Consider the following 27,005-nt stretch of genomic DNA (forward strand, 5'->3'; position numbering starts at 1 on the left):
TGTTTTAATTCTCCTTATGGGGGACAAATTGGTTTGTTTTGACAAATCAGCTGATTAGTTGCAAGCTTCTGCAGGAATACCGTCTGTTTACTTTTCGCATTTTCCTTGCAAAAGAGAATAAAACTACCTTACTGTCTCAGAAAGAAGTTACTGGACAATTCCTGCAGGAAAAGTAACCAGACACACCTACTATAAGACACCAGCCAGAGATGCATTTTTCTAGTTTCTTTGTAATTGAGTCACCTTTCTTATTGAGCCATGGTTCCAGTTAATATATATATATATATATATATATATATATATATATATATATATATATATATATATATATATATATATATATATAATTTTATTAGGTTTAACACTGTAACATTGATATCATAATTAAAATAAACAAAAACTTTACGTTCATATGATTTTTGACTGTTTTGTTGTTGCGGCAGTCCAACTGTAACCACAGAATGGACTAAGGGACAGTCCTTGACTGAGTGAATTCTGGTAATTCCGCACTATATGCTCTACCGTTCTGGGATCGTATCTAAACTGTAGTTTCTTTTACTATAGATATGGGATTTAGTTTACTGAAAATTGTTTCAAGTTCTTCATTTTCTTCATCTGTGGGAGATACAGCGCCGTCCTCGCTATTGTCACCTTTGTTTGACAAAGAATGAACTTTCATATACCGTGATTTACAAGACATATTTGATATTGCATTGACATTTAGTTGACTCTGCTCGACCCAGACGTCGTCATCGCTGATAGAATCATTTAAGATTTTTTGGAGTTCTTCAGACGAAGCTTGAGCAGCATAACAATCCGAACCTAGAATGTATATACAACAGAAACAGACAAACAACATTCGCATTTTCCACTAAAAACATAATTTTTATCCGACAAAAAAGATAATGATAATTATGATATGAAAACGGAACCGTGGATAAATCAGAAACGTCATTAGTTTGGTTTAATATCTAATTTATTCGCGGTGCTCTCATAGACATATATTAAAAAAAAAACAGATTAATCATATTTAAATGCTAAAAAATTACAAAAACTAACAAAAAATGGACAAATTAAAAAATATTAAAATACATTCTTATAATGTATACTGAACAATTATTATTTGCAATATGATAAAATAAATTAAGTAAAAATGCACATGACCAGCAATGGCGATAAGTTTAAATTCCTTATAAAATAAAAATTTCTTATAAAATAAAAAAGTTAGTAAATAAAATAAATTGTCCAGCAACAATAAAAACAAATAGCGTTGCTAATTAGAATTAACCTAAAAGTATAGAGTAACATAAAAATAAAGCGTAGAGGCGTGATATGTATGAGTTTATTTTAGTGAATATTGCAACATCTGTGCAAGGATGTGTTTGGGAAATCGACGGTACCGGTGTTCGATCTGCAACTTCCATCAACATCACCAGCATTGCCACCATCGCTGTATTGTTCACAAGTTGATGATATTTGCAAATCCTCCAGACGTGTTTTGAGTTGCTGAGGCGATACGGTCTTTTGGCGTGATCCGTTCTTTTCCAGCTCATTTCTTTTCGTGTATTTCATTGCACAAACTGTTGCCTGTTGTTCAGATGACAAAACTCTGCAGCTCGTATCTAAAGCACAGACATCGATAAAAGTTGATGTACAGCTATTATATTCTGGACATGGTGAATGCGATTCAGTACTTTCTGGGGTATATGGATCCGGAAATTGTGAACAGTTTTCGATATTGGTACTTAAGTGCTGCGTATCAATACGGTTTAAAATTGCATTATTTGAAAGCACTAAACTTTCAGAAACTAAGCGATATCTGGAATCGATTGACTGTTTTTTAATGGTATTTTTACAAAGTGTACATATTGCGGCGGTATCAGGTAATTCATCATTATTTTCATCTGATGATATTTGAAAACATTCACACACCGATATATTGTTCGTATCAAATATGTTAATACTAACGGGCGTCTTCGTAAACAAATCTTTTGTATTTATAAATTCGTCGCTATGAGATTTCATGTTACCTGCACTAGAAGCATTGGTAATCGTAACTGTTAAATGCTTTGAGGAGGGATTTTCTTTATTTACATTACATTTTTTAACGTCTTCTATTAAATCTTCGGATAGGATACATGCTCGTTCAATATTGGCATTTGATTCTTTAATAAGTTTACTATTAGGAGTTTCATCACTTTGATTCAAACGGGCGGAGTTATTGATAGTGGCAGCTGGGATATGATGTTTAAAATTTGGTTTAAAATAAAGAGGATCACTTCGGGGTCACCAAAAATGTTTATTAATATAAATAAAAGTAGATATACACAACACTTGAATTGTATAATCTTGGTATGCTTACAATTTATAAAAATAGGGATCTACCAGTTTTATGTTTTCGGGAATAGGCCATGATGTGATGTCGATGTCAGTGCTTGGTTGGGATGGCACTATATTTGGTAACACAAAGGCTTCTAGGCGTGTTCTAAATTTGCTGGGCAGTGACTGAAGCTCCGCGTTGAACCTGTGGTTTGCGGTTCTCGATCTTCCGCCTACACCTTCGATACAGAGAGATGCTTGAATGGGTTCGATACCCAACCTCTGACACCTGATAAATCTGTGAACCGGAATCCGGAATCGCCTTGAACTCATAGCTTCTTACATTATTTACCTTGATCGCAACCCGTGCGGTTGCAAGGAGTACATATGATTGGGATCTATTCGCCGATGCTACTGTTGGCGGCTGCTGAACTGACAAATCGGCTGACTTGTTCTCTCCTTTTGCCTCGTGGAAAAATGCAAAAGTGTATTCTGTTTTTGTTGACATTTGCTGCACTCCCCACTTGTAGACGTTTTTGCCTGATGGTCAAATATTTACACATCTTGTGTCTAGCAACCTATTTCTGTCTTTCGGGCACCACCAAGAACTTTTTACAGTAATATAGGAGCTGGTCACCTTTGCACATGTGACATCTGCGGATCGTGGTGGAAGCAGCCATCGCAGACGGTTTGCTCTAACGATTCGAAGCGATTCCTCAAACATTTCATGAAATACTCCATCGTTTGGAACTCTTTGGAATTCACAATTGACTGCTCATACAACACATGAGTAGTCTTGACTATTCTCTTTGTTAGGATGTGGATTAAGAGTGGATTCCATTTGGCTTTACTCCAAGATCCTCCAATGCCAATAACGATTCACGAAGACTGTCATGAAAGTCTTTCGCTGATCTGCTATCGCCAGATATGTTGGGCATGTTTAGCATTCTCTCAAGTATAGTTGACACTTGAGCTCTCTTGTTGTTGTACCTGTCTTGGAGTGTCTTCCAGACAATGTCGTAAGTGGCCTCGATCAGTTTGGCCATTAAATTGAGGGGTTGTAGCTTTTGGCAGATTAACTTGATTTGCCAAGTTCCAGCCTGATCTCTGCTGAGACGACGAATGATCGACCTGTGTTAACGTGATATATTTTCTTTGAGCCTTAACGTCTCTTCCTCTGAAAGAACGTATGCTGATGCATCGTACCCCAACGTTGGGTCATCAAAGTCCTGGAACATTTTGAAGTGGATATCTTCCACGTGTATCCACAGTTTTTCAGTTGCAGCTACTGTCTGTCAGGGAGCAGCTTGGGCTGAACTGCCCCTTATTAAAGTTTGAATGGACTGCATTAGAGTCCTCTGAAGTCTCTCTGATGCAGCCACACTGCTGATTGTAGTAAACTGGCTAGATTGTTTTTGTAAACCCACCCTTGTTGCCAGAAGAGGTTACTGAGGCGTTCGTTCCTTGCCCCTTTTGATGTCTGCCTAGATGTTGTCGATTGCAGTCCTATACTCTTCACCAATGACTTGGAATTCGTTGTTGGTGATATGGAGATGTGACTGCCGAAGGATCTGCACGAATTTTGTTTTCATTGCGATCGATCTCTGCCCAGAGTTCTTCCATCTCCTTTAGCCTTTTTACGTTCGCAATTGCCTTTCTCAACTTGGCAATTCCTGCTTGTTGTTGATCCATTACTGTGGCTAGATCCATACTGTGCCCGCCTTGCGCTTATGATAGTTAATAACTTGATTCAGAAGGTTCTTGATATAGGAACTGGCTTCTTTTCTAGATGTTTCTGCAACAGGTTTTAAGGATTCCGCGGAACGCATCAAATCTATCTTCCTTTTAGTGCTAATATTTTTATTTTATTGGCAAATTGCTTTTTATTTATAAAACTTGTAGAATTGGTAGTGCTCCCTTTCTTTTAATTTTTTTAATGGGGGACAAATTGGTTTGTTTTGGCAAATCAGCTGATTAGCTGCAAGCTTCTGCAGGAATGCCGTCTGTTTACTTTTCGCATTTTCCTTGCAAAAGAGAATAAAACTACCTTACTCTCTCAGAAAGATGTTGCTGGACAATTCCTGCAGGAAAAGTAACCAGACACACCTAATATAAGGGGCATTCACGAATGGTTATTGTTGATAAATATAAGAAATATAGCAATGCAATTATTATACGTTGAAATATTTTGGTCATTAAAGAAGCAGTCATAGATCGTGTGTCATGTTTTACTTGGTATAAGAGCTAGCCAGTTAATTGAAGACATTTCCACAGGCACCAAACTCAAAAGGGCAATTGTTAAAAAAACGCAGAATTCCAACAGTTATAAATATACAAAATTTTATATATACTAAGTTTGTTTCAAATTGTTGTTTTAATTTTCTTAAATTAACAACCTTATGGTAAATTAAACCTTGAGAATGTGGTATTGTAAAGTGTTGTATATCTACGTAAAAACCGCTATTAATTTATCTCAGATTGTAAGAATTTGTTGAAAAATGAAGAATAAACAAAACCCACTGTCTATTTGACACTAGGGGCGTCTGGTTACCCTAAAGTTTATAACAATTGTTACAAATTGTTACTGGAAGTCATCTGTTTACCCAAAAGTTCTGCAAAAGAGAGCGGTCGGAGAGAGAAATTTTGACAGTTCTTTCAGTGAGAATTTGCAAATTCTTGCTGGAAAAATTTCTTCTTGCAATCGCTTGCAACTCTTCTTCTTCTCATTCATCGACATTCAATCAGATGTTTTCTATTGTCTGTTTATTTATTTTTGTGCTTTCAATTTGAAAATATTTTTTTGGAATTAGCAAGACTAATAGTTTTTGGAGAACAACTTTATAAAATGTGAAAAACGTAAATATTAATATGTAATAAGAAAATAAAAGACTATTTTCAACATTTTTATTTAAAAAACTTGTAAAATTAGTGTTGGTTCCTTTGTTTTAATTCTCCTTATGGGGGACAAATTGGTTTGTTTTGACAAATCAGCTGATTAGTTGCAAGCTTCTGCAGGAATACCGTCTGTTTACTTTTCGCATTTTCCTTGCAAAAGAGAATAAAACTACCTTACTGTCTCAGAAAGAAGTTACTGGACAATTCCTGCAGGAAAAGTAACCAGACACACCTACTATAAGACACCAGCCAGAGATGCATTTTTCTAGTTTCTTTGTAATTGAGTCACCTTTCTTATTGAGCCATGGTTCCAGTTAATATATATATATATATATATATATATATATATATATATATATATATATATATATATATATAATTTTATTAGGTTTAACACTGTAACATTGATATCATAATTAAAATAAACAAAAACTTTACGTTCATATGATTTTTGACTGTTTTGTTGTTGCGGCAGTCCAACTGTAACCACAGAATGGACTAAGGGACAGTCCTTGACTGAGTGAATTCTGGTAATTCCGCACTATATGCTCTACCGTTCTGGGATCGTATCTAAACTGTAGTTTCTTTTACTATAGATATGGGGTTTAGTTTACTGAAAATTGTTTCAAGTTCTTCATTTTCTTCATCTGTGGGAGATACAGCGCCGTCCTCGCTATTGTCACCTTTGTTTGACAAAGAATGAACTTTCATATACCGTGATTTACAAGACATATTTGATATTGCATTGACATTTAGTTGACTCTGCTCGACCCAGACGTCGTCATCGCTGATAGAATCATTTAAGATTTTTTGGAGTTCTTCAGACGAAGCTTGAGCAGCATAACAATCCGAACCTAGAATGTATATACAACAGAAACAGACAAACAACATTCGCATTTTCCACTAAAAACATAATTTTTATCCGACAAAAAAGATAATGATAATTATGATATGAAAACGGAACCGTGGATAAATCAGAAACGTCATTAGTTTGGTTTAATATCTAATTTATTCGCGGTGCTCTCATAGACATATATTAAAAAAAAAAACAGATTAATCATATTTAAATGCTAAAAAATTACAAAAACTAACAAAAAATTGACAAATTAAAAAATATTAAAATACATTCTTATAATGTATACTGAACAATTATTATTTGCAATATGATAAAATAAATTAAGTAAAAATGCACATGACCAGCAATGGCGATAAGTTTAAATTCCTTATAAAATAAAAATTTCTTATAAAATAAAAAAAGTTAGTAAATAAAATAAATTGTCCAGCAACAATAAAAACAAATAGCGTTGCTAATTAGAATTAACCTAAAAGTATAGAGTAACATAAAAATAAAGCGTAGAGGCGTGATATGTATGAGTTTATTTTAGTGAATATTGCAACATCTGTGCAAGGATGTGTTTGGGAAATCGACAGTACCGGTGTTCGATCTGCAACTTCCATCAACATCACCAGCATTGCCACCATCGCTGTATTGTTCACAAGTTGATGATATTTGCAAATCCTCCAGACGTGTTTTGAGTTGCTGAGGCGATACGGTCTTTTGGCGTGATCCGTTCTTTTCCAGCTCATTTCTTTTCGTGTATTTCATTGCACAAACTGTTGCCTGTTGTTCAGATGACAAAACTCTGCAGCTCGTATCTAAAGCACAGACATCGATAAAAGTTGATGTACAGCTATTATATTCTGGACATGGTGAATGCGATTCAGTACTTTCTGGGGTATATGGATCCGGAAATTGTGAACAGTTTTCGATATTGGTACTTAAGTGCTGCGTATCAATACGGTTTAAAATTACATTATTTGAAAGCACTAAACTTTCAGAAACTAAGCGATATCTGGAATCGATTGACTGTTTTTTAATGGTATTTTTACAAAGTGTACATATTGCGGCGGTATCAGGTAATTCATCATTATTTTCATCTGATGATATTTGAAAACATTCACACACCGATATATTGTTCGTATCAAATATGTTAATACTAACGGGCGTCTTCGTAAACAAATCTTTTGTATTTATAAATTCGTCGCTATGAGATTTCATGTTACCTGCACTAGAAGCATTGGTAATCGTAACTGTTAAATGCTTCGAGGAGGGATTTTCTTTATTTACATTACATTTTTTAACGTCTTCTATTAAATCTTCGGATAGGATACATGCTCGTTCAATATTGGCATTTGATTCTTTAATAAGTTTACTATTAGGAGTTTCATCACTTTGATTCAAACGGGCGGAGTTATTGATAGTGGCAGCTGGGATATGATGTTTAAAATTTGGTTTAAAATAAAGAGGTTTATAATAACTATATATACCTTGCTTTGGCTTGATGCAGATATGTAAATAAACAGGCTGCAAAAAAGTTTAAGGAAACAAAAAAGTGTATTAATTACAATACGAAACATTTATTATGCTAATACGATTTATGCCCCTAATGGAGTTTTTAAAACACAACTAGAATTTTTTGCTGCCCGCATCTTCCAAAGCCCATGTACTTAAAGCGACATTTTATTACCTATTATCCTATGATTGTTAAGTACATTCATAGTTTTTCAAAATATATCAGTCTAGATTTAATTAAAGTAATAAATACAAATTAACTTTACATTGGCTCTATAGTAACCAAAAAAACAAATTCTACAGTTTTGTTTTCTTTCTGTGGTACTTTATAGATCGAGTTATTCTTTAAAAAATCTGATATTTACTTATTAAAAAATCAGATTATTATTCATTTTTTTTTATTAAAACTAAGCAGTTTTTATACTATTCTAGTAGTAGTCATTCCACTGTTTGTTTTAAAACTGTTCATGAAGAGTCTGAAAATAATTCCTTTCTTCGCACTTTTACAGCAAACACTTTGCATTCACATCCGTGAATTTAATGCTTACGCAAAGTTAACTTCAGAGATTTTAATAAAAAAAACCTATGGTTTTGTAAGATGTTTTAAATGTGTGTTTAAAGTACAAGCATATGTTATAAATTTGGGCAATGAATTAATAATGTAAAAATACTAATAAACAAACGTTGTTTTTATAAAAACAACCATAATGGCATTAAGCCAGACTATTTCGCAACAACAAAATACTACGGTATCACAAACAAAAATATACCAATACTGTTCTAAAAACATTATGTTAAGATTCAATTTCTTTATCAATTTGAAGAACGTTGCAAAGAGTATCTTCACGACTTGGTTTATCCACAAAGATGTAATCTGATATCACATGCGCTCGTAATTCCCTTAACCTTTGCCATTATTTATATTAAACTATATGAGTTTAAATGAAAATTGTATTTAAATAAATATACCTTGTGATCACCCATACAAATATTTTCTCCAATTATATTATACTTATTTGGCGAAAGCACGTCATCTATAATTCGTCTAGCTTCGGGGTTCATCAGTATTCGGTCGCACCATGAGGGACAACGGGTAAACATAAAGTCTGTGGGCATTTCGGGATCCTCCATGTATGGATATGAAGGTGGAAAGTCAATCGTGAATTCGTACAGAAAATCTCGTAAAGGTTCCAACTCGCGATCAAATTTTCGTAACTAAAACAATGCTGCTTGTATTAATAATAACGATGTATTTGAATTGTATTTGAAGTCTTACCCATGATTCTTTAAATTTTAATTGGTGGTCAATATGATTAAATTCCTTTTTGCCAATGGTCAATATGTTGGTTTCCTCAGAATCTCGAAAGTATATTTTTGTGTTGTCATTCTTAGTACTCTGTATACGGTGGGCGGTAAGATTTTGAGTCAATTCCTGCGTAAAAAAAAATTTATATGTACATATATATTTAGCTCTTTCAAATTCTAAGTGAAATTGCATTATATTTCCTAAGAAAATAAATATATATATATATATATATATATATATATATATATATATATATATATATATATATATATATATATATATATATATATATATATATATATATATATATATATATATATATATATATATATTAACCTTTTTTTCTGATACTGATATGTATATATATATATATATATATATATATATATATATATTACATTACATTACAGAATCTCGCCAAAATTGTATGTGTATGACGGGGGACTTATATATAAACTATTTTTAAATATCAACTTTTTGTTAGTGGATATTCTTTAAAATTTTTCTTCACATTTTTCAATTTTATTTTACAAATTTCTGATAAAATGTGAATTTATTGGGATTGCCACAATCAGCACAACTCATAAATCAATTAAAATATTAACAAAATAATGGTTATGGAAACTCTGTCATATCAAAGCTTTTCGGAAATGGACGAGAGATTTTAACATTTTTATTTTTACGTCTGAATACGAAGGATTCGAGTGGAAGTAACTTTTTTTACAATACAGGCTGTTATTCAGCAATTGTTTGAGCTCCAGTAAAACGAACAACTATTAGTTAGAATAAAATATGACAGTTTTACCTAAAATTTGATGTAACCTACACAAATAGTTAACTTCCCCACTATGGTAAAAAAATGTTACTTAAATACGTCAGGTCCATCTGTTTATATCTACCACTAATAATGTTGTAAAAAATTATAATTTTTAAAATTTAGTCAATTATAATATTTTCACAAACATTGCAATTTTTTGCATTATTCGCTTTTTTTTTTCAACACAAAAAAAAATTAATTGTGATTGCTGAAATTGTTCAACTTTGAAATTTCCTACGCTCGACGTATTTCGGTAGCATTTCACCACATGCGTTTAACTTGTGTGGTGAAAATGTCGACCGAGCACGTCGAATTTTTGGTTAAAAAAAATGATATACAGAGATTACTTGAAAAGTCATGTGAGTTTTTCTTTATGTGGCCACGGAAACACCAACCACGGGGCCTTTTCTATTTATTTTTCAAAGCTGATAAAAGATCTACAAAAACCCTAAATGATACAGGATAAACTGACAACATTTATGAAAGGCACATTGTCCACCCTATCATATTAGGATTTTCGAAACACGGGTCAATATTCGTGTATTAGATGCATGGTTGAGTGCGACCGGCTGCGTTCACAGGAACGCCCGATAGATATATCGGGCAGCCGGGATTCAAATAAGCAGTCGCGGACAGCTCACGGTCTCCGGGGGGAGAGTCTCGGAACAAATATCCGAGTACCTATGATCCCTGGACTCGACGAGGCGAAGCTACTGGCGCCCCTTAACTAACCAGTGAACTGGATGGTCCACCACAACGGACTCCCTAATTCTGGGGTGCTACGCAAACCTATCAGTATTCCAAGGTTTGCAGTCAGAGTACTGATTGCATTCGAACGGTAACCTCGTCGATACCTGTGCGCTCCGACGAGTTGCAGGCTTAGTTGCCAAGTCCTTACCACGATATGGAGGCTATGTCATGGCAGACATCGGTACGCCCACTGTCCAAACCTCTTATGAAAAACGAACTTAAATCAAAAAAACCCAATTCAATTCTTCAATCGCCCCCTTGGAGGCGTCGATCATTGCAACGGTCACGAACTATCTCAAATGCGGGTGGGGACGAGACTTTGCTCATGTACAGAGAGCTAGTATGAAAAAGCAAATGAAAGCCTCACAATCTACTCATGACATTCAGAAATTATTACTTCCGATATTAGTGATCGTCCCGAGACTGTTACTGGCAAAACTCAACCTGTACAAAGATCATTATCTATGGCTCCCGCAATGAAAATGATATTTGCGACAAGGTTTGCACCAGAAACAACGGCCGATGACATAAGCTTTTATATAAATTGAGGGCGATTACTTGTTGAGATGTTATAAGCTCCGATCTGCATTTTCTGAAAGTAGATCTTCTTTCAAAATCGTTGTGCCTGAAAATATTTTTGTACAGTTGATTTAAAAGAATTTAGGCCTGCTAAGGCATTTATTAAAGAATTTCTGGAGAGATCTGATAATTAGGATTCGGTGCCAAAAAAACTAAATGGCTCATTTTCTATTTGCTATCAGAATGTAAGGGGGCTTAATACAAAATTAACCTTTTTATATACTGATATCATTGGTTTCTATTATTATGTATTGTTTCTTCCGAAACTTGGTTAAAAACATCTGTATTAAATAGTGAAATTTTATGTTCAAAATATCAAATATTTAGAAAAGATCGTGTTTGTAAAAAAGGTGGTGGCGTCCTTATTGCAGTCGTATGCCTTTTCTACAACGTCAAGAGTTGTATAATAGTCTGCGTAGTTTGAAATCGATTAAATATCCAGGTCCGGATGGCATACCTAATAGAATTTTTAAATATTGTTAAGAAACATGACAACACTTCCTTTACTATATTATTTAATTATTCACATAAATTTAGTCACTTTCCTACTTTCTGGAAAAAATCTTATAGTATACCTTTACATAAGTCTGGTGGTCTTACTAATGTGTCAAATTATAGAGGAATTGCAAAATGAAGTGCCATTCCAAAAGTGTTCGAAAAATTAATTACTGCAAAAATTTCACTGACAATTCAATCTATATTGAGTCCATATCAGCATGGTTTTCGTAGTGGTCTTTCAACCACAACAAATCTTATACAATTTACGTCAACAGTAATAAAAGGATTTGTTCAGCGTAAACAAACTGACACAATTTATACTGATTTTAGTAAAGTAATTATTCATTTTCCATAATTGTGATAAACAACCTAGTTTACTTTAAAATGATTTAGATAGACTTTTTCAATGGTGCAGGTTAAATTGTTTGGATTTAAACTTAAGCAAATGTAAGCACATGTGCCAGTGCATATGTCCAGATCTTCTTCTCTGATATTGCAATATAATATTGACGGTCATTTATTATCAACTGTAGATTCATTTGTCGATCTTGGCCTCTTGATGGATCCAATATTAAATATTAATAGCCATATGAAAACAATGGTAAATAAAGCAAATGGTGTTTTAGGTTTTTGTTAAACGGTGGGCCAAAGAATTTTCTGATCCAATATAACAAAACAGTTATTTACGTCTCTTGTTAGATCTATATTAGAAAACGGTTCTGTTGTATGGGATCCTCAATGTGCAATATACTCAGATAAAATAGAATCCGTGCAAAAACAATTTCTGCTTTTTGCCTTACGAGGTTTACATTGGAATAATGATTTTGTTTTGCCTTCCTATGCTAGTAGGCTAAAATTAATTAGATTGCCTACATTTAAAAGCAGATGTATTATGTTGATCTCCATGTTTGTACTAAAAATATTAAATGGTAATATACCCTCAGATTTCCTAATCTCATCTATTTTAATTAATGTTCCGTTTAGATCTAGTAGATACTACCAATTTTTATATACCGATTTTCACCGCACGAATTACTGACTATTGCAGGCTTTGTTAAGACGAGAAAGAAATAGAAACTGCGGAACACTTACTCTGTCAATGTCCAAATCGTTGTAGAGTCAGACTGAGGTTCACTGGTAAGAAAACTCTGCATGATCTCTCTTCACTATCCAATACTTCGCTATCCATTTATTCTTCAGTTAGCTGAAAGACTAAACTAGCTAAAGACACACGATAAATTCTTCGTGGCTATACTCTTCTAATATAAGCTTTATCTTTCTCTCTTTATTTCTTTATTTTCACTCTATTAGGATGATTACAATGGACCAGTAGATCTCCGAGTGGAGCGGTTGCGCATCTTCTAACCTAACCTAGGAACACCAATATCAATAAAGACTGCATCTGGTCAATTGAAAGTTAATCATGAATCAATCAAAAAGGAATCTTTGGCGGTCCTACAAGTCCTATTTTCCCAATACTCGATTTCACACCTTGTTTCAGGAATTTTTAAGTCAATTCTTTTAACAGAAAACAAAGACAAATTAAATTACGAAAATAAAATGTTAGTGGTAAATAATCAGGAAATTCCTTATTTGTCGAAGATAGATGTAGTGGATTTACCGGAATTGTACCATCTAAATGAATTGGGTTTCATTGAGCAACTATGAATTGATCATTGATATATGGAAAAGCTAAAGCAATTAAGAATATAATGCAGGAGAATATTTACATATTTTATACGATTGCAGTTGAACACAGTATTCCAACTGAAAATTAAGGACCAGTATATTCTAGGACTTATCGATATCCATAGATTCATAGGAATGACGAATTGCTGGACCAGAGTAATTCCTAAAATTGAAGACAACAGAGGTAATAAAGAATGGAGGGTCGTTATAGATTACCGAAAACTAAATGTGGTTACCAAGGAAGACAAATGTCCCATACCATTACTTGATGACGTTCTTGATAAGTTGGGAAATTGCTTCTCAAACCTAGACTTCACCAAAGGCTTTTATCAGATTGAAGTAAGTGTTGGTATTTGCAATTGTACATCACATGAGCCCATGAGAATACCCAAATGATTAATAATAACATTACACGTGGCAACATTGTTTCTTATCTACATTGTACAAATACATGCATATCCTAACATCCTAACATTCTATGTAATACATAGTTTACTTTAACGTACAGTTAGTTGTCTTTAACTTTTTCATAAATAAAGAACTTTAATTGTAAAACATAAACGATCCTCGTGTCTCAACAATCATTTCTAATAGGTTATGGGCCTATGCTACCGCATCTAGAAAGGATTTTTGTTTTGGCTGGATTCTGCTATTTGTTCACAATTGCAAATTTTATTGTGAAATTTATCGTGAAAAATTACCCGATTGGAGCGAATCATGGCTCACTCAAAATTGCTGTTCACAAAGCTGAACAGGGATAATTATGAGTTCTGGAAATATAGAATGCAGCTGTTGTTGAAGAAGGAAAAAGTGTGAGACGTTGTCAGTGATCCTGTGCCGGCGGTTCCTCATGAAAAAAACTTAATGTGCGATGCATTCAAAATATCAAAGAAAGTCTGGTAACCTTGCTGACGCATATTTTCAGCTAAATCACACAGCGTGAATAAATGCCAGAGATGTGTAGCTGGTTGGAGATGTTCTGGGAGTTTGAAAACAGGAGTTCCTGATCGTTTTATACGAGGCAGTTATAAAAGATCACCGAATATGTTTACTCTTTCAAAAAACTCATTTTCACAGTTGTTTCATCGTGCATAACATTTTATAAGACACCATGGATATCTCGTCAACAATCAAAAATTCTGTCTGATGCCATTGTTGCCTCATTATTCGCAAATAGTTTCGTGGTGACAGTGGTGACATACCTGTTATGCGACCGTCTTTCTGTACAAAAAATTGTAAAGTACTGTGTATCGTGGCTCCATTTATTAATCTAGCTGCAAATCCTGTTAGCTTTAGCCGCATCCTTTGCGTAACAACTCTCGTAATAACCTTAATAGAAAATTCTTGCCCACACCAGCTCCTCCTGTTAAGAATATTTTTAATCGTTCTTCAGCACCTCACATTTGATTTTGTGTGGAGTGGGTAACTAATGTTTTACATTTTACATTTACTTTTGTCTTGCATTCATAGTATGCTTAACCTGTAATAACTGGTCTTCATTCATTGGGAAATAAGGATCTTCTTCTTCATGGTCTTCAAAATCTGAAATGGGTGTACTTGCGTGAATGCATTATCAAGCTGTCTGTCACGTTCACCATATTTCCAAGTTGGCGTTTGTTTGTCTTAAGCATTCTTCGTTGCCAAGAAACGCATCTCTGGCACTATTAAATTTTCCCAAAAGTTCGGCCTCATTGAGATGCGGCACATACTGGATTAGTAAATTGTAATAATACGACTCTGTATCCGAAGCTGCTACGAAGTTAGGTAACCGTACTACAGCTGGCATTAGTGTGTCGATGTATTTGACAATTTTTAAGTAATTCATATAGTTCTGAAGTTTCTTGAAGATTGGCAGTACTACAGACGGAATCAGTGTGAGCTATTCCCTGCAAGTGTCGCAACAGACGGGTGATCTGCGATCCAAGCAACCATAGGCAAATGAGGACTTCCTCTGTTCTGAAACTCGATTCGCCACCAATAATCTTTAACTTTACCGCCAAATATTTCAATATCAGTTTTAAGAAACTGTATTAGCGCATTAACACGTGCCATAAAATATCTACTCACAACAACTAAATACATCTCGATAAGTCTCTGAGTTTCCAGAATATCTATGTTATCTGGGTCAATGTGCTGTTTACCATCACTAACAACAAGGAGACATCTTTTCATATCCTTCTAGTGAAGATCATTGCAGCTCAATGTAACAAAATAAGTAGGAGGTCCTAAACATATGATTTGATACGAATTAAGCTATAAGATCACTAAGAGCAATACGCCAATAAGCAGCGGAACCTCTTAGATTTTTTAAATATAAGAGCAGGTTTTCCACTCGATTGCCGTTTTCGCCTTCAACTTTTCTAGCACAAGCTGCAATGGTTGATTTAACTCGATAGTACTCAAACATTGATAGAGCATAGAAAAGGTAAACGTTGCTCTGAAATCTAACATCAGGATCTAAATAGTAATCGAAAGGACTTATATTTACGGGCCGTTGTTCTTTCAAACCATTTCTACCATACGGGAAAAGCTGATACCATGCAAACTCTTCTGCTTTTAACTCATAAGCTTCATTCGCAATATTATTATTCGTCTTTCTTCTGATTTTGTTTACATTTTCAGACACCTCTTGCTCATCTTCAACAACAGGTTGGACGCTATCAATAGGCAATATTACAGATGTTGGTATAGGTATAGTTTCAGATCTCAGATTTGAAAGCGGTTGTTGTACTTGTACATCCTGATGAGTAATGGCACCTTCCTGTTGCTGTACTTGAACACCCTAACGAGTCATAATATTTTCCCCCAAAAGTACGCCTATGCGTGGAAGTGTGTACGCGATATTACGGGATCCGAGGCATCTTTTACAGATGCGGCAAAGTTCTTGTAAGTTGTTGCATTCTTTAACACAGGCTTTAACATTTTCTGGTGTTGGTTTTCGTTTTGAACCACAAGAATGGGAGTCAGGAAAATAGTTGTTGTCTTCGCCGCGAAATACGCTTACAGATTTATTTGACGCTGTCAATATTCCTGAATAATGACTATCAAATAATCTATTTAAAGCTGTATGTAATGTAATGCCGATATTATTAGTATTTACAGAATCTTGGAGACTCCCGAATAAAATAGTGTCTTCAGTTTAGTAGGATCAAGCTAGGTACGAATCCAGCATAATAAGGAGTCATCCGCTAATATATTAGCATTCAGAATATTGACGTCCCATTGATTAGGGCCTAGAATTGCAGTTCGGACAATGTTCGTCAACGACATAGCACTACATTGTACACCAGCATATCGCGAAGTAAAGACCTTGATGCCATAAAGCTCGAATAATTCTTGCAACACTTTTAGTTCATGGATTTCAAATTTCATTTTCATTCCTTTCGGACGCATTAACTTCAGACTATTCGGGCACACTGAGTCGTACTAACTCCTGGTCGCAGGTTTGGGAATTGTCGTCAATACGTACATCTTTGTAAAGCGTGTTATTTCTGATTAGCCATCTTAAAGCACTATAGACTTTTTCGCGGCATATTGTGAATTCCCTGGTGATGTTCAAATTTTCTATTCGTTCGGTTACTAAAATAATGCTTACCTCACTTGCAGATCTTGGTAGCATACTAGGCAGTCTTTCACTGACATCAATGATATATATATCAGGTCACACGGGAGTTAGGGTAACAAGATAGCAAACTCTCTCGCCAAAAACGGCATGGAATTAGCAACAATAAACGTAGACAATCCAGTGCCGCTAAATGTGTCACGTCTAGTGTTAAAGACATGGGCAAAAAACGCATACATATCCCTATAGAACAATGAGGGCGTAGGGAAAACCACAAAAATCTTATGGGGCGATCCCGATGAGATAAAAACGAAGAACCTTTTATTACTAGGTAAAAAAAGAGATCAGTGAGGTAACAGGCATCCTTACGGGGCACCTGCGCCTACAAGCTCTAATGTACAAGATAGGATATGCAGATAACAGCATATGCAGGGCATATGGGGAAGATGACGAAACATTGGAACATTTTTTCTGTCAATGCCCAGCGTTTGCAAGTACCAGATCCCAATTTTTAGGGAACGACTCCATACCAGACCTTAATCAGACCATGGTAAATGATATAAGACAGTTAAGAAAGTTCATTAAGGTTACTGAATTTCAAATATAACAGACTGTAAACTTTTCAACCTAATCATTTCGTTCATGTAAAACGAAAGCATAACAAGTGGAGAAAGATGAAAATGTTTACAAGTGCGGTTGTAAGATTTAGAAGATTTTCCAAAAGATTTTTAGTTTTATGCAATTCTTTGGTTTCTCTTCTATTGAGCTTACGATCTCGTTACTTGGGTAAAAAAGGTGTTTTTGTCATAGAAGTTATTTTTAAAATATCTTCTGGGGAGAATATCCCAGACAAAACACAACGGAACTGATGAGGATTGGTGGCTCTCTCCGAAACCTAAGTGTTCGCTGCCTTACCCCCTGGTAAACATAACCATCGTTCTTCACTAATAAACAAACGTTGTTTTTATAAAAACTACAATAAAGAGATTATGCCTGACCGTTTTGCAACAATAATATAGAGCTTTCAATTGCTGCTTGTGGTATGGGGGAGTTAGATACGGGATGTAATCGTTACTCAGACTGATAAGCAAGTGCAGCATGTTTGCTTGTCACATGTAAGACAGCTATGCGTGTTTATGACCTCCCTCTAATATTTATGGCAACATTGTGCATAGACATGTGTACAGTTGGTATCTATCTCTCTATTTTGCACTTAATGCTAGGTAAGGGTCAGTCATATTATAATAAGTAGTTTTTAGGAAATACTTTTAATAAATAAATTAATGTCGTACATGGTACAATAAAAAGGAAAAGTAGAGCTACTACCTGATTACAATTTTTTTCTAAGTGTGGTCGACTCCTGCCAATTTTGTGTATGTATTTATTGTTTGGAAAAATAAAAACAAAATATTTTCAAAATCAATGATTGAAAGAAAATTGCGGTAATATTAACCAAATTTGACACGGAATTGAAAGATAGAACCGTTTAGATCATATTTTTGAGAGAACATCCAGTCATTTCATTCATCTTTCGCGCAATTTGACTCATTTTAAAAATGAAGAAAAATATCAAATAAATGAAAACAACTTGTTGGATTTAATTTTGTTCTACCTCCTTATTGTACCATGGTGTCGTACAACCGCTTAAAAGGGAAAGGCGTGGTGCCTTTTATTGAATGATCCTAGTTAACAGTTATGTATGTATATCTGTGCGATTTGCAACTAAATCTTTCCATTTGGAGCAATGTTCTGTGGCTTTCGTGGCATTCCACTAACAATGTTATACACTGTAGGTCTCGTCGCGACACTACCACTCGGGAATTGTACTAATGTGTAATTTGCGAAAGAAGCCATGCCCTTCGTTTCTGTCCGGAGCTCATTCTGAAAATCGGGCGGAAGATCGAAAAAGAGTCTAACAATTTTGCAACAACAAAATAAACAAAATAAAGTAAATAAAATGCTAACATTGTTCTAAAAACATCTTTGTTTCTACTTTTTTAATTTGTACGCTTTATATAAATGTGTATACTTTTTAAATTTGCATAAGAATTACATAAAATAAAACAAGTAACTAAACCCTCAATACCATCCAACAGGAGTTGAAGTGAATCGGGAGCTCTGCAAAGATTAGAAAAAAACGGGTCTGTTACATTTTCTCTTTTAGATTTTGTCATGCCGTTGTTGTATTAATATGTAAATGGATTTTGTCAACCCATAGCTGAAAACGAAACAAAACTAAACACGTTGAACACCATTTCCGCTAATCTGTTCCAACAAAGTATATTATAATTTTTGCCTTTATTGATTTTGCTCTCAAAATCACTCTCGTTGGCGAGCAAATTTCACTGAAAACGAGAAAATTCCAATAAAATCCGGTAGTGAGTTCATTAAAGGACGTTAAAAATACCAAAATGAGAGCCTTAGCTCAGTTAGCTGATGTGAGTTAGGGAAAATGTACCTAAAATCATTAAAATCGAATGTTTGGATGCAAATTAAAGAATAGAACAAGTTTAAATATGCCACAATGAACCCAGCTCGAAAACTTTACTATTATCACGGCCTGACCGTTTTGCAACAATAATATAGAGCTTTCAATTGCTGCTTGTGGTATGGGGGAGTTAGATACGGGATGTAATCGTTACTCAGACTGATAAGCAAGTGCAGCATGTTTGCTTGTCACATGTAAGACAGCTATGCGTGTTTATGACCTCCCTCTAATATTTATGGCAACATTGTGCATAGACATGTGTACAGTTGGTATCTATCTCTCTATTTTGCACTTAATGCTAGGTAAGGGTCAGTCATATTATAATAAGTAGTTTTTAGGAAATACTTTTAATAAATAAATTAATGTCGTACATGGTACAATAAAAAGGAAAAGTAGAGCTACTACCTGATTACAATTTTTTTCTAAGTGTGGTCGACTCCTGCCAATTTTGTGTATGTATTTATTGTTTGGAAAAATAAAAACAAAATATTTTCAAAATCAATGATTGAAAGAAAATTGCGGTAATATTAACCAAATTTGACACGGAATTGAAAGATAGAACCGTTTAGATCATATTTTTGAGAGAACATCCAGTCATTTCATTCATCTTTCGCGCTATTTGACTCATTTTAAAAATGAAGAAAAATATCAAATAAATGAAAACAACTTGTTGGATTTAATTTTGTTCTACCTCCTTATTGTACCATGGTGTCGTACAACCGCTTAAAAGGGAAAGGCGTGGTGCCTTTTATTGAATGATCCTAGTTAACAGTTATGTATGTATATCTGTGCGATTTGCAACTAAATCTTTCCATTTGGAGCAATGTTCTGTGGCTTTCGTGGCATTCCACTAACAATGTTATACACTGTAGGTCTCGTCGCGACACTACCACTCGGGAATTGTACTAATGTGTAATTTGCGAAAGAAGCCATGCCCTTCGTTTCTGTCCGGAGCTCATTCTGAAAATCGGGCGGAAGATCGAAAAAGAGTCTAACAATTTTGCAACAACAAAATAAACAAAATAAAGTAAATAAAATGCTAACATTGTTCTAAAAACATCTTTGTTTCTACTTTTTTAATTTGTACGCTTTATATAAATGTGTATACTTTTTAAATTTGCATAAGAATTACATAAAATAAAACAAGTAACTAAACCCTCAATACCATCCAACAGGAGTTGAAGTGAATCGGGAGCTCTGCAAAGATTAGAAAAAAACGGGTCTGTTACATTTTCTCTTTTAGATTTTGTCATGCCGTTGTTGTATTAATATGTAAATGGATTTTGTCAACCCATAGCTGAAAACGAAACAAAACTAAACACGTTGAACACCATTTCCGCTAATCTGTTCCAACAAAGTATATTATAATTTTTGCCTTTATTGATTTTGCTCTCAAAATCACTCTCGTTGGCGAGCAAATTTCACTGAAAACGAGAAAATTCCAATAAAATCCGGTAGTGAGTTCATTAAAGGACGTTAAAAATACCAAAATGAGAGCCTTAGCTCAGTTAGCTGATGTGAGTTAGGGAAAATGTACCTAAAATCATTAAAATCGAATGTTTGGATGCAAATTAAAGAATAGAACAAGTTTAAATATGCCACAATGAACCCAGCTCGAAAACTTTACTATTATCACGGCCGTTTTTGGGCATTACTGTCAGCATTCTGCAACACTGACAAGTACAGACAAGTACATCTGTTCAAGAATCTGCAAGAATATATTAGTTTTTCATTTTTTTCGATATCATAAAGAAAAAATGGGTTATCGTAGTAAAAACTTTCTTTATTCTTACAGTTCTGGAGGAGTTTTAATGTATTTCGGCTGTGAGTTTCCAAACTACTTGGTTTGTTAACGAATCGCCATTAAACGTTTCCATACGTTTACCGCTGTTGTTTTAAATTATATATTAAATATTGTTTTTGTAAATTTTAAGAACTACATTGTATATAAAAGAAATAAATTTAAGTTAATACAATAGCTTTACCATTTAATGAACTACTATCTATTTTTAATGACTTCAACAGAAAAATATTTAATTTTTGTTTGTATTTTAGGAACTTGTAGTGTTTTTTGGATTACCTCTCCTTGATATTCACTAAATATTACAGATTTGGTGGCATCTATATTATTTTGTTGCACCTGTTGTATACACATTTCAAAATATTTTACTATTTGTTCTATTTTGTTTTCAATAATGCGTCATCCTGCGGAGTGCATTCCAGATTTGTTTTAATTCCCAATCACATACACAAAACAAAAAACATGTCCCGTTAGCTGAGTATAGGTTTTCTTTCGTTTCGTACTCCGAGACACGTTTGAAAACGTTGCACATTATTTAATTTTGCACGGTTTCAGATCTTCGTGAAAAAAGCTTAAAATATTGTAAAATATTCGCGTAAACTTGTGTATATAACCGACTTTAAACATTATTTTTTATGGGGTTAACAGCGACCAATGTTGTGTTTTGTTGAATGCAGAGACTGATCTTAATACTGAAGACAACATCAGAAGAACAACCGAGAATTAAGCATCACGATGTTGTAAAACCTTTAGAAATTTGTATACAATAGGTGAGATTTTGTTACCACCATTAAGAGTCTTCTAAGGACTTTAACCAATGAAGGCTTTGAACCAATCTGTTATGCAGACGACGTTATAATACTTCTGAGGGGAAAGAACCCTAACTTGCCGTGCAGAAGGGCCGAGTGGGCTCTGAAACTTGCATACAACTGGGCCGGACCGTGAGGTCTTAACGTTAATCCGGAAAAAACTGAGATATTTCTATTCACTAGGAAAGAAAACTAGGCCATATCGTTGGCCCGGTCTTCCTGAACAAGACAATCAATATTTCCAATAAGGCTAAATATCTGGGTGTGATTCTAGATAGGAAACTTAATTGGAGGGATCACATCCAAGAAAGAGCAAACAAAGCTCATAGATGTTGGGTAACGTGTAAAAGGGCTGTAGGCTCTAAATCTTTCAATCTAAAGATGAATTGATCCAAATTCAAAGGCGTAATTAGACCTGTTCTAACATACGCATCAGTAGTCTGGTGGACAGCTATGGATAAAAAATTTAACATCAAAATATTACAGAAAGTCCAACGAATGTGCTGCTTAAGCATCTGCGGCGTAATGCGGACAACATCAACTAGGGCATTAGAGACAATTCTATTTATGCACCCAATAGAAATTCAGATACGGTATGAAAAACAAATGCCACGCTACATACCATCAAACAATTTTAAAGGTAACAACGGGAGAATCTATAGAAAATGTTGTATGGAGACGGATATCTGAAACTTTTGTAGCTGTATCATGTGAAACATTAATCCCTACCAGAGACCCGTGGATCGACGAATTCCTACCACAAATGCCGACTGGAAACTGTTGTTATAAAGACGGCTCAGTGTTAGGGGAAAGAGCGGGACTGGGACTTTTTATCGAGAATACAAACACCGAAATCTCTTTCCGCTTGCCCGATCACAATACGATCCTGCCAGCGGAGCATTGTATGTACCCATACCCAGGTCATACGGGAGTTAGGGGTAACGAGATAGCAAACTCTCTCGTCAAAAAGCGCATGGAACTAGCAACAATAAACGTAGACAATACAGTGCCGCTAAATGCGTGACGTCTAGTGTTAAAGACATGGGCAAAAACGCCCAAAACGCAAAAACCACAAAAATCTTATGGGGCGATACCGATGAGATAAAAGCGAAGAACCTTTTATTACTAGGTAAAAAAAAGATCAGTGAGGCAACAGGCATCCTTACGGGGCACCTGCGCCTACAAGCTCTAATGTACAAGATAGGTTGTGCAGATAACAGCATATGCAGGGCATATGGGGAAGATGACGAAACATTGGAACATTTTTTCAGTCAATGCCCAGCGTTTGCAAGCACCAGATCCCAATTTTTAGGGAACGACTCCATATCAGACCTTAATCAGACCATGGTAAATGATATAAGACAGTTAAGAAATTTCATCAAGGGAACTGAATTTCAAATATAACAGGCTGTAAACTGCCCGCCTTCTTCAAAAAAAAAACCCTTAGTCTAGAGTGCGCAACAGGCCTATACTGGCCGCTCTTTTCAACCTAACCATTTCGTTCATGTAAAACAAAAGCATAACAAGTGGAGAAAGATGAAAATGTTTATAAGTGCGATTTTAAGATTCAGAAAATTTTCCAAAAGAATTTTAGTTTTATGCAATTTTTTGGTTCCTCTTCTATTGAGCTTACGATCTCGTCACTTGGGTAAAAGATGTTTTTTTCATATAAGAGGATTGGTGGATCTTTCTGAATCCTAGGTATTCCCTGCCTTACCATTGTTCTCCACTAATAAACAAACTTTGTTTTTATAAAAACGACAATAAAGGGATTAAGCCTGACTGTTTAGCTCAGAGGGGCTCCGCCGATGGGAGTGAAACGCCGAATGCGTCGAGCAGTGGACCGTAGGGGGGGATATAAAAAGAACTGTGGCAACAATATGTTTCTATGCACAACGATATGTGCTGCAAACGATATTGCGGGTGTTGTCTGTCCGAATGACCGCGAAATACTACTTGATGTCTAAAGGAGGCGGCAAAACAAGTGACAACTAATTACTCGTTAAAATGTCAAAGGCGCTAGCACAAGGTTGCAATAAACCGTAGCGCGTACATTTTAACGAATAATTAAGGACCAAACCAGGGGTCAATAAAAACCAATTTTTAATGCAATTCTAAATTAAACATGCCGACCCCCTTGAAACATCAAAGCATGTTTCAACACAATTAATTTAATCTAAATTAGTTCTAGTAGTAGGTACGGGTTGTATAGAGCAGTGTGAGCTTTTTATTCGAACAAAATGTAGGGAATGGAAACGCAAATGAATCTGCAGTAACAGATTCGGACTTCAATCAAGCATATTATTACACGAAATGTAATATTTTGAAGCCGCAGATGAACCTGCAGTTACAGATTCGGACTTCAATCGAGCTACGTGTTTCCCGAAACGATATTCGAGGGGGGTTCCAATTGAGACCCTGTGCCAATGTCGGTATATACATTGCCAGCTGTCGCAAGACCGATTTTATGTGAAGGTCGCTTTACAACATTGCTTACAAATTTACGTTTTGTTGACTGATTACCTTCCGATAAATTCATTTTTATAAACTTAATAAGGTTCTTTTTGGACATTTTGAACAGCGATTTCAAACGACCAAAATTAGATTTAGGATTTTCGACTCCAACCGATGTGGAGGATGTACATTTTGAGGGACGAAAAACTGGGGCTGCAGCTGACAACAACGATTTTGACGAGCTTGCCTGAGCTTTTGGAGTCAGAACCGGAAGCGAACTATTCGGTTTTAATGACTCGCGATGTAGTAACGTGTGATGACGTTGACCACATTTCCAACAACTATTTTTACTAGTACAATTTACTAGTTTATGTCCCTTTACCAAACAATTTATGCAATGGTCGTTGCGCTTTACGAATGCAAACCTATTTGCGGGGGATAAATTCTTAAACTTTGAACACAAATGAAGCCGATGGATTTTCTCACTACAAAGAGAACACGTTTTTCCAATTGAAGGGGAATACGAACATTTAGAGTTGGACTTGGTAGCGGTATTAAACGAATTTGTATCAGTCGAAGGAATCGATTTCTCTCGATAACTTTCCAAACACACAAGCGTGTTTATCCTTTCTGAAAGAAATGCGTCTAAATCTTTCCACGAAGAAAGGGCCGATTTGTTTTTAATACCTTGTTCCCATAGCATTGTCGTTTCTTCCGGCAAGCGTTGCAGGCAAAGAAAGACAAGTATCGGATCCCATTTATCTGTGGGAACGTTATAGATCGACATAGAAAAAATGCAACTATTTATTCCCCGTCGGATCTCTTTAAGACCGACTGCAGTTTCTTTCTCAAGAATCGGAAGATTATGCAACGACTTTAGTTGTTGATGAACCAATAATCGAATATTGTTGTATTCATCATTTAATGCTTTCCATGCGAAAGCGAAACCACGATTTGTTAGAGGAAACTGCGAAACGATTTCCCGAGCTTCTCCAGAAGTTTTGTTCAGCAAATAGAACATACGTTCAACATCACTCAATCGAGAGTTATTAATGTAAACGGCGCTAAACAATTCCCGAAAGGAAGGCCAAGAAGAAAAATCTCCCTCAAAAACATTAATATCAATTGGTGGCAATGTCATATTGTGAACGATATCACAACCAGAAGAAATATTTGCCGCCATATTTTCCTGCGATTCAGGAACCAAAAGAGAGTGAGCCGATTGCTCTTGATATTTATCCGCGTTTTTAATCAAATTTTTTAATACACAACGAGTTTTTATAATTTTTCTATTAATTGATGCCATAGTGCTTGAATAAATGTTTAAAGAAGCGTTGTGTTTATTTTCTGCCAAATGCAGAGATTCTTTGGTTACATTTTCCGAATTTTCTAAATTTCGTAACGACTTATTGACCGATTGCCATAACTTTTCTAGCTTGCTCTTCCTTTCCTCTAGTATACTAATATCTAAATAGTCACCTTTTATTGCACCGATTTGTGCACCAAATTCTGTCAGAGCGTCAGATGCTCTAATGAAAGTTTGTAGAGGAGCGAAGGCCATACTTATAACACGAAACGCCGAACAAGTTTGGGGAAAAATACAAAAATAAATAAAATAACAATTTTATTTTTATTTATTTAATTAGCCAAAATGACCGCCTATTGGGTGTATTAATTTTTAAAAGATCGAAAACAACAACAAAAATTAAATACGCTATAGTATTTATATTAATTTAACTTTAATAATAACAATAATTTTACACCCAATACCAACGAATATAACAAACAGAGGTGACCGACCAACGTAGTGTAGCTACTCAACCTAAGCGGACACGACAGAAGGAGGAATACACAAAAATATTCTTCCTTCGTTTGTTATGTTCGTTCACTGATCTAACAAAGCACAAACAACAAGTGCTGATCAGAGAACAACGACAAAGCAAGCAGTGATGTTGGTGGATGTTCAAACGGTGTTGTTGTTGTTTGCGACAAACAAAACAGAAAATGAATTTGACTGTTGTTACAACGAGAAAAAGAGAATAAATGTAACAACAACAATATGCAATATTAAAGCGGACAGACCAAACAAAAAGAATAATAATGCGATCTTTGCTTTAGGTAGTAAAGCACACCAAACTAAGAACTAACAACGACGATGTGTTTGTTGGTATCAACGAAACGAGATGTTTAATGTTTTGTTGTTATACATGAACAAAAACAAAAAGAATATTAGCAAACGATTTTTGCAATAGTTCTACTTTTGAGTTTTGTTTTGATTTTGATGCTGCCGAATACAAGCATCCAAATTAGAAGCCGACGATTGGCGAGAAACAAAACAAAAGGGAAAAAGGTGACGTTGTAAAACGACCTTTGTACCCAAACAAAACCGATTGTTTTGTTGGTGTCGCGGTAATTTAATAACGCGAGCTCACTTAAAAACAACACTGCACTATACGTACCTTGTAATGCAGGAGTAATGGACTGTATATTTATGGAGGATCCAAGTATCCATACGCAAGCGATGATCCAAATCCGGCTCGAAGGACCAATGTTTAGCTCAGAGGGGCTCCGCCGATGGGAGTGAAACGCCGAATGCGTCGAGCAGTGGACCGTAGGGGGGGATATAAAAAGAACTGTGGCAACAATATGTTTCTATGCACAACGATATGTGCTGCAAACGATATT

The 27,005-nt window shown here is 35.1% G+C and overlaps 2 protein-coding genes across 3 annotated transcripts in view; both read right to left on the bottom strand.

The window, feature by feature from the left end:
- Positions 1 to 334: 334 nt before the first annotated feature.
- Positions 335 to 2,025, bottom strand: LOC131802491 (uncharacterized). The gene is made up of 2 exons (XM_059122846.1): positions 1,401 to 2,025; positions 335 to 822 (listed from the first exon to the last, which is right to left on the bottom strand). Exons 1-2 carry the CDS (start codon positions 2,023 to 2,025, stop codon positions 539 to 541), a joined length of 909 nt encoding a protein of 302 aa, XP_058978829.1. The 3' UTR covers positions 335 to 538.
- Positions 1,270 to 27,005, bottom strand: part of LOC101899940 (uncharacterized) — a 207,344-nt gene continuing 181,608 nt past the window's right edge. The window contains exons 6-10 of one of the 2 annotated variants that reach the window (XM_059122845.1): positions 8,844 to 8,999; positions 8,537 to 8,782; positions 7,543 to 7,579; positions 6,649 to 7,482; positions 1,270 to 6,068 (exon numbers count right to left, since the gene is read on the bottom strand). In XM_059122845.1, the coding sequence (XP_058978828.1) occupies positions 5,785 to 6,068; positions 6,649 to 7,482; positions 7,543 to 7,579; positions 8,537 to 8,782; positions 8,844 to 8,999 (1,557 nt within the window). In that variant the 3' untranslated portion in view covers positions 1,270 to 5,784. Of the gene's footprint in view, positions 6,069 to 6,648; positions 7,580 to 8,536; positions 8,783 to 8,843; positions 9,000 to 27,005 lie in introns of both variants that reach the window. The other variant, XM_059122844.1, reaches the window with a different exon arrangement.

Source organism: Musca domestica, unplaced genomic scaffold (genome assembly GCF_030504385.1).
Source record: "Musca domestica strain aabys unplaced genomic scaffold, Musca_domestica.polishedcontigs.V.1.1 21, whole genome shotgun sequence".
NCBI classification, from domain to species: domain Eukaryota; kingdom Metazoa; phylum Arthropoda; class Insecta; order Diptera; family Muscidae; genus Musca; species Musca domestica.